Source organism: Medicago truncatula, chromosome 8 (assembly GCF_003473485.1).
Source record: "Medicago truncatula cultivar Jemalong A17 chromosome 8, MtrunA17r5.0-ANR, whole genome shotgun sequence".
In the NCBI taxonomy this organism is placed as follows: domain Eukaryota; kingdom Viridiplantae; phylum Streptophyta; class Magnoliopsida; order Fabales; family Fabaceae; genus Medicago; species Medicago truncatula.
In genome coordinates, this window is record NC_053049.1 from 15,971,265 (window position 1) to 15,980,782 (window position 9,518).

The window sequence follows — 9,518 nt, forward strand, 5'->3', positions numbered from 1 at the left end:
TGCATATTATTTAATTCAATCTTCTTTAAATTTTTTTTTTTAATAATACGATGTGTGTGTTCAAATTAATCATTTTTACTTGAAATTGTGATTAAGAATTGTTGCTGATCAGCAATATCCTCAACCCCTTCTACTATAATAATAGTTCTAACATATATTTTTCTTTTCTGACACTCATGTGCAATCTTATCCTTTACAATCATGCACCACAAAAAACATAATACACAAATCAGTAAACTTTTTATTTTATTTTAAAAGAAAATCAGTAAACTTTTTTATAAATAGATTATCTCTGTGCATCCTTTCTCTTATCCACCCAACATCACAATTCTTTTCAAGTCTCAAAAGAGTATTTACCTTAGTTATGAGTTCAATCCAAGTCCTCTCCACCACTCCGGTCCATGCACCAAATCACAATCCTTGTGACCCAAATTATCATCATACAATCGATTTAACACCATGGGATCTACAATTCCTCCCATTTGGAGTCAACCAAAAGGGCCTTATTTATCATCATCCTTCCAACTTAGACACATCAAATCAAATCGAACACCTTAAACACTCTCTTTCATCCACCCTTGAATTTTTTCCACCCTTTACTGGTCGTCTCAAAATCAAGGAACACGAAGATAACACTATCTCGTGTTCCATCACGTGCAACAATGTTGGTGCACTATTTGTTCATGCTGCAGCAGAAAATACCAGTGTCGATGACATCATTGGAGCCACGTATCATCCTAAAATTCTCCACTCATTTTTTCCATTTAACGGAGTGAAAAACTACGAAGGGACATCAATGCCATTACTTGCAGTACAAGTAACAGAACTGGTTAATGGCATCTTCATTGCTTGCACAGTTAATCATGTGGTCGCTGATGGTACGTCGATTTGGCATTTCATCAATTCATGGGCCAAAATCTCAAATGGTTCTCTTGAAATATCCAAAATTCCATCATTTGAACGTTGGTTTTCAGATGATATTCAACCTCCGATTCAATTTCCTTTCACAATAGAACCACAAAATATTCATCATAAAGAAGAAAAACTCAACCTATATGAGAGAATGTTTCATTTCACAAAAGAGAATATTGCAAAACTAAAATTCAAAGCCAACTTAGAGGCTGGTACAAAGAACATATCTTCTTTGCAAGCACTTTTCACTCACATTTGGCGATCTATTATACGTTCCAAAAATCTTGACCCCGAAGAAGAAGTGCATTATGTGGTGGTTATAGGCGTTAGACCAAGGTTGATTCCTCTGTTGAAAAAGGATTATTTTGGTAACGCATTGATAGATCCTGCTGTTAGCATGAAAGTTGGTGATTTGTTGCAAGACAATGGACTTGGTAAAGGTGCTTTGGAGATGAACAAGATGATTGCTTTGCAATCTGATGAGATGTTGAAAAATGAATATGAGAGTTGGTTGAAAACACCTAGTTTTATTACTGATGCTAAGTTCAATTGTAAAACATTAGTGGGTAGTAGTTCACCCTGGTTTGATGTTTATGGCAATGATTTTGGTTGGGGAAAACCTGTGGGGGTTCGAACTGGGGGTGCAAATAAAGAAAATGGAAATATTTGTGTATTTCAAGGTGTAGAAAAAGATAGTATGGATCTTGAAGTGTGTTTGTCCCATGAAACTTTGGAGGCAATTGGTAATGATCCCGAGTTTATGAATGTTGTGTCCAACTAATGTTGCTTCTAGTGTTATGCAAAACCTTCGGTATATCATTTCAGTTCATCTCCAGTTTGGTTTGTATTTTGTGTTACCCATGAATAATTATGTTTTTTTTTAGGAAATAATTATGTTGATGTCTTAAATTTTTTTTTTTGTTTCCATTACCTATGGTAATTAAGAAGGTTTGATTTTATTTTTATAGTGTGTATTGTGACTTTGAGGCTTGCACCTATATGGTAGACTTTAGCTAATCAATTGCTATTAAAATACCAAAACTAATCCACTTATAATTTTTTGACACCTTAATTTTCTTTTTCTTTTTTAATAAGAAAAATAAACTCTTACAAATTTTATTTATAAATTTTTATACATTTTCATTTATTCTAAAAGTGATAAATTATTTTTACGTTATTCCCTACAAATGAATAACGTAAAATTCAAATAAAAAATAATTATTTTCCAATAATCAATTAACTAAATTTATATTTTGTATATTATAAATAAAAATAAGAATAAATATAATTTATTATAAAAATCATATACTGAGCAACAAATGTTTGGCACTAAAAAATTACTTAAAATAAGTATTTTTTTTAATATATTTGACAAAACACCGAGAATAATTATAATATTTAGATTATAACTTCTTTTTCATAAATTTTATTATTTTCACTTTTTTTTTTCTCTAAATGGGTCATTAAAGAATGTTTTTGGAGCGTACAATTCATATACAAGACAATTGTTTGTCACTAATCAACTAGTTAAATTTTGGTAAGACCAGGAGAAAGGTTGGGCTTCCGGGAGAGTCTGAAGCATCCCAATTAGGTTGACACCCAACAGACACCCCCATCTTCTACCGCCTTTCCAATACGTAAATTTTATTAAAAAAAAAGGGAAAAAAATTTACAATGAGGGGGGACTAAGCCAATACCCTCTAAAGAAAAATAAATAATTACAGAAAACTAGAAAGAGAAATAGCTAAGAAAATCTGTACTTCGGCATCCCATTTCTGTCCCTAGCAAAATCCATCCCCAAAGAGGGAGGCAACAGAGTGAACCACAAATAAACAAACCATTGTGAGTGCAGTTGTGCCAACGGTTCCGAAGACAAACATGAATAAGAGGTGGTATGCCTGGACCACACTAGAGAAGCCCCCATGATATTCCAATAAATAATATTCATTTAAATGGTGGGAGGGGACCCTGAGAGCGGATTTTGTATGCAGCCTTTTGCACATTTTTTTTTCTTCTGTGACTTTGAAATTACCTCAATAAAAGGTACCTCGTTATTAACAACAACCTTCGCTAACCAATCTTGCATAAAATTTAAGTCATTCTATAGCACCAGATGTATTGGAGCACCCTCCGGAGCCACAATACTACTGCTATCTAAGGCTTTCTCACGGACGGGAGATAAAATATGTTCATGGTTTTCTTCTACATCTGATCTAACAATTTCATCGAATACATTCTCAAGTTGCATGCATGTATTATTAATAATAACAGGAGTATGAGAAGTAACAGTTACCACCGGTGTCGGAATTGATGATGATATATCCTCTGATTGATTAATGGAAACATCCCCTTGGACGGGAGATGTTGTTGCACCGAGCCTTGCTGCTCCCTCTGCGACCTCAAGGGTAATCTGGAGTGGAATATCTGTAAATTCATAGATTCTTGCTGCACTGTTTCTGTTTCCATTTCCAATGTTACGGTTTCTGTTTCCTTCTCCAAAGTTGTGGTTTCATTCTGAACAGGGACATAAACATCCAAATTTTGTTGAGGAATTGCCTCTGTTTCATCATTTACATTGATTGGTACTGAATCATTTCCCTTCGTAGAGCCAAAGGCAGCAGAGGAACCAATGCGAGATGGATTCTCTTTAGTAGGTACCCAATTAGCCTTCTTAATCGGGACATGCTTCTTCCCTTGTGCAATCTGCTCCTTAGTTGTGGTTGTTTCCTTCCTAGGATACAAACGTCGGCAAGCAGTAACATCGTGCCCTATGCTTTGATAGTGAGTACGGAAATCCGGTAACCATTCATATGCCACTTCCACCGTAAAATCAAACCCTTCCCTTTCAACAACAATTTCGTGAAAGAGCTTGCGAGAGAAATCCATATTAACCAAAATGCGGGTATAGTGACCAAATAAGCCCTTGGTCATCGCATTGTCGATCAAAAGAGGAGTGTCCACCGCACTTGCGATCTCACAGGCGTCCGCTCCATCCAATACTCCTCAGGCAGTTCAAGCAATCAGATCCACACCTGAGCATGCGTATTGCGCTGAGTACGCATGTTGAAGTCTTTTGACAACTCAAAAAGCCTAAGAACATCCGTATTCAAGTTCATCGTGCCCGCAACCCAGACCAAGCGCATATCCATTTCGTTGGCAAAGAAAAAATCATAGTACCCCCTTCCTAGAGAAAGCATATGCCATGCACTCCTGTCTTCCAAAGCTTCTGTAATTTTGATTCAATTTCCTTTGTAGAATAGGGCTTGTCTCCTTTGTTCAAAACAAGTCTTCCCCGCAAATTAGACTTGCAAAAATTCAATCCACGTTAATAAAAGTCCTGAGTAATCTTAATACTGACTCTTTCTCCTCGAATCGACGGTTGAGGAAAATTATCATTCGAAGTTGCCTTAGTGGAACCTGACAGTGCCTATGCAAATGAGACCACGGAGGAAGCCACCGGTACATGAGGTGTGGCAACCCTCGCAGAAGAGGGAATTGGTGCTGGAACCGACATCTCAACTTGCCACTCAAACATGGCAGCTGAGATCAAACAAGTGCAAGGTAAGTCAGTAAAGAAAGAAACGGTGATTAAGTCCAGAAGTTTGATCTCAGAAGAAGAAAAACGGTGGAAAAAAACCCACACGTTACCAATTGGAAGAAGCACACTCAATTAATGTATGATTCAAAAGCCAATGAAAGCTAGGTGGTGAATCAACAAGTAAATAAAATTGGCAATGGATATAAAATTGAAAAGGCTGGACGGCGCTCATGCTAGTTAAGATTAATTTTGTTTATACCTTCATAATAAAAATAGAATAAATATAATATGCTTAATTATGGTTTCGGTTCCCCTCGTTCCACTCATTGTACCAACGTCCTTTCCTTTGGGTTCAGAGTTTGATATATCATAAAAAATAACATGACTTTGAAGTCAAAATTTAATTGTATGGTCCTGCATACTCGAGATCATTAGAGTAGGCAATTGTTCTTTCATACATTGTTATCATAAAAATCTTAGAGACTTTGTTCTAAAATTCAATTTGGTTCAACACGTCTTACCGACCATCTTCTTCCACTCTTTCTTCACTTTCACCATGTCAATACCAATCATTCCCTAGCCTTTCCTTGCGTGTGATGAACCAGTTCAACCGATCTCAACCAAAACCTAACCATAAGCAACAAAACATTTTTTCAAGTGTTTAACAATTTTTGTGACATTCCTTTGAGTCAGCTGCCAAAACCTTGCTATAAAGGTGATTCCCTTGCTATTTATATCCCAGAAGAGGAGCATCAAGCTAGTGTTGATGCATGCAAGAACCACCTCCATGGTCGTGTCATCTGGACAAAGGGTCCAACTTTGAAAGAGATATTCACACTTGAATTGATGTTAACCTGTCAATTATTAATACACAATATAAATCCACAAAACTAACAACAATATCAAACTATCCCTAAACTTATGAAATAAATCACTATCACAAGAAACAAGATTATTTCATATATGATATGATGAATCGATTGAAAGGATAATGTTTACAATGTATAATGATTGAACTATAAACTATATTTTCAATTTGATTTTCAAGTAATTCGATCACTAAGCATATGAAGCAATTAACATAATCAGTCAATTAACATGTATCAAATATATTGCAGGAAATAAAGAGAAATGTGATGACCAAATTAGTCTCATTATTCTCCCTTCTGATTATTTCATACAAATTAAAGAGAAGACATCCCACTTATTCACCTTAAAAAGTTGAATCATAGTCATTAAACTATTTGACCTAAAAATAATGAGAACATATAAATGAAGAAAAATAATAATAATCATTTGACCAAATTGGCATAATTAACTATTGGTTGATTTTTATTATACTAAATACAAAGTTGAAATTATAATTTGCGAGGGTTGCCCATTCTCCTTATTATTATTAATTAATTAGAGGCTATATAGTTGAAAACTATTAATTAGTTATACATTAAAAATTTAAAATGACAATTATTTCGATGCAATTATTGGTTGATTTTTATTATAATTATACAAAGTGTTTTTTTACAAGAATAATAAATAGAATGTTGAAATTATAAACTTTTTTTAAAGATATTTTCTTAAGAATTTAAAAGATACGTTGACATTATAACTTGTGAGGGATGCACATAATAATCATTTGTCCCTATATATAAGCACTCATTTAATTAAAAATTTGTCCATAAATATAAACCTCTTTTTAAAGTACTAATGCATTTATTAATATTTTTCATAAACATACCTCTAATCAATAATACTCCCTCTGTTTCAAAATGAGTGTCGTTTTAACCCAAAAAAATGTTTTCAAAATGAATGTCTCCTTATGCATATTGTTGAAAGCTTGAGTAATATCGCGAGTCATGACCTCGATCTTTGACAAGGCATCCATTAGAGGCATGCTTATATCATCAAAAACCTTTGTATTTCTAGCATACCAAATACTTCACTTGGTAATAGGAATCACAATGTCAACCTCTGCATTTCTTTGCATTACTATTAATTTGAAAAAAAAAATAAACATTATTAGATAATATCTTTTTTTTTTACAATCAAAATGGTATATAATAATAACGACAAGAAGTCTCCTTAAACAAGGTGTACCACAAAGAACACTAATAATTACAAAATGTCAACGTTACAAAAAGCGATTAGCCAATATCCAAACACAACAAAGGGCTCGACCACCACCTACTAAATCAATAAACAAAGTTGGCGTTATTTGCTTTAAGCTGCCATAAAGAATAGTGATTTACTTTATCAAATACTCCCTTCATTTCAAAATGAATGTCGTTTATAGTTTTTACACACATATTAAGAAATACATTAATTAAAAGAAAGAGAGATATTATTTTACCAAATTATCCTAATCAACTATTGGTTTATTTTTCATTAAAGAAAAAAATAATACTTTGGAAGTAGTGTATATAGTATTATTAATTGAAGGGTACAATTGAAAGTGACATTCATCTTAAAACAATTTTTTTTGGTTAAAACGACACTCATTTTGAAAGGGAGTAATGGGATATGGAATTTTCTATATTTTTGAATATCTTATATATAAAAAAATAAAAACCATTACTAATATGAGTAAAAAATACTATCATTAATAATTTATATATTTATATATAAAAAAAATAAAAACCATTATTAATATGAGACAAAAAAACTATAATTAATTTGCAAAAAAACTATTACTAATTAATGTCCTATATGTATAAATAACAGTGCAATGCTAGCCACTATACCAAGCTACCTAATGGCATCAAAAGATCTCACAAATTTCACTGAATATCAATCAAAAGATGTGCAATTAGAAGCATTTGGTGAAGAAGACAGTAAATGCAAGGAGCTAATCCTCTCACTTCCTAAAGAATATTATGGGGTCCCAAACCATTATTTTTATTTTTTCCAAGGTTTTTGGGCTCCACCATCTCAAATAAAATCTATAATCTCTTTTCAAAATCATTTTCAAGCCAAAAGATAGTGATGTTGTTGTTGCCTCTATGCCAAAAACTGGAACAACATGGTTGAAAGCCCTAACCTTTGCTATTGTTAATCGTAATCGTTTCTCTTCTTTAGAGAATCATCCATTACTTACATCTAATTCTCATGAACTTGTGCCTTCCTTGGAATCAAATGTGTATGTTGATACCATTTCCCAGTTTCCTAAGTTTGATATATTAAACATGATTGAACCAAGGCTTTTTGGAACTCACATTCCTTTTGCTTCCTTAGCAAAGTCAATCAAGGAATCCAATTGTAAGATAATTTACATATGCAGGAACCCTTTTGACACTTACGTGTCATATTGGAATTTTATGAACAAAATTTCATTAAATTTTGATTTTCCTACAATAACTATAGAGGATGATTTTGAAAGGTATTGTAAGGGGATATGTCATGTTGGTTCATTTTGGGACCATGTGTTAGGCTATTTGAACGAGAGCATAGCTAGACCAGACAAGGTTTTATTCATGAAATATGAAGATCTTAAAGAAAATGGAAATTCTCATGTCAAAAGAATTGCAGAGTTCTTGGATTGTCCTTTCACTCAAGAAGAGGAAAGTAATGGTGTGATTGAGAATATTATCAATTTATGTAGCTTTAAAAAGATGAAGGAATTGGAGGCAAATAAATTTGGAGAGTTTGGAAGGAAAATTGAAAAAAACTACTTGTTCCGAAAGGCTGAGGTAGGAGATTGGATTAACTACCTTTCTCCTTCAATGGTAGAAAAACTATCCAAAATCATTGAAGAGAAGTTTAGCGGATCAGGTCTTTCATTTAAAGTATGCACATAATATTATCACTAGCAAGTGGATAAATGGTTCGTTGGTGTTCTTTAAATAAACAAAGTCTTAATGGTGATGTTCTTTTATTAGGGGAGTCTTAATGGTAATGTTATTATAATCTTAAATAATAAGGACCATGTATTTAGCTTAAATAAGCGTAAGACACAAATATTGTGGTTGATCATTTTTATTTTCTGAATAAAGAGGTTTACAACTGGTCAACTATGTGACTTTCTTATTTTTGTTTTTCTTTTAATAAAGGGCTTTCTTTATGATCTTTATGTTGGTATTTTTTTATTTTACTTTTTCGCAAAATGGGATATATGCTTTACAATTAGAGAACTTCTATGATATACTCGTAAATTGGTGTGTAGCGTTACACTTTTTTCTTAAATCAATAAATTAATTAACGGTAATTTTAATTAATGAAGTAAAAAGTTATTTGTTGATTTTTCTATTCTAAGAAATTATCCTAGTTCACCCCACAATCATAGGTTAGGCCATTCCCGTTACACTTCTAAGGGATTTTATACTATTATCACAAATATTACAATTACTTAGACACACAAAGATTTTATTGTCTAAAACAAGAGGACTTCTACAAACAGAATTTATAAATAAAGTTTGATTGTTTACACTTTGTACTTAGAAAGTGGTAAACTAACTTAAAGTGCATATGACTTATGCTACTTAAGAAATTCTAAGATACGAAAGTTTATAAGAATTCCTCATCAAAGTGTTTGTGCACGATATAATTTCCAGAGTTTTGGCAATTGTAAAGTATGTGATGTCAGTTATGTTCTTCAAACTCCTCGGGTTCTTAAATAGAAAAAGAACAAGAGAGTCGTTGTTTGAAGAGTGTCCGCACATCAAAATCGTCCCTAAGAAGATTTGATCAGGTTTGAAATAGTTTGTCTCTAATGGATAATGTCGTTGAATAATAATATATGGATCCTTTGCTTCTTTGGAAATGATTTGTTACACTTTCTGTATCTTTGAAATTCTTTGTTTGTTTTTGCACACGGTCAGAAGAAGACAAACAATACGATCACAACTCAAAAGTTACATTCCATTAGAAGAAGAAAAAATTGGCCAGAGTCTCCGAAACTACTGAGGTGTCCATCAAAATCTGATTCCATTAGAAATTGATTCTACCAGAGTCTTCAAGGCATCTTCTGATCAGAGCTTTAACTTTTTTGTTGACCTTTCTTCAGATCATCTTATAAGTCATTATAAGTCTTCATAGCTTTTCTTGAGTACCAACGTGCTTTCCTTTGGGTTCAGAG

At 32.9% G+C, this 9,518-nt stretch overlaps 1 protein-coding gene and 1 pseudogene across 1 annotated transcript; both read left to right on the plus strand.

The window, feature by feature from the left end:
* Nucleotides 1-313: 313 nt before the first annotated feature.
* On the plus strand, nt 314-1,821 carry LOC11409245 (protein ENHANCED PSEUDOMONAS SUSCEPTIBILITY 1). The gene has a single exon (XM_003627995.3). It carries the CDS (start codon nt 365-367, stop codon nt 1,691-1,693), a length of 1,329 nt encoding a protein of 442 aa, XP_003628043.1. The 5' UTR covers nt 314-364; the 3' UTR covers nt 1,694-1,821.
* Nucleotides 1,822-7,199: 5,378 nt separating this feature from the next.
* On the plus strand, nt 7,200-8,448 carry LOC11410376 (cytosolic sulfotransferase 15-like; annotated as a pseudogene).
* The last annotated feature ends 1,070 nt before the right edge of the window (nt 8,449-9,518 follow it).

What these genes read in the sequence shown, in the direction of transcription:
- LOC11409245 (XM_003627995.3), top strand. Translation starts at nt 365, where the DNA reads ATGAGTTCAATCCAAGTCCTCTCCACCACTCCGGTCCATGCACCAAAT.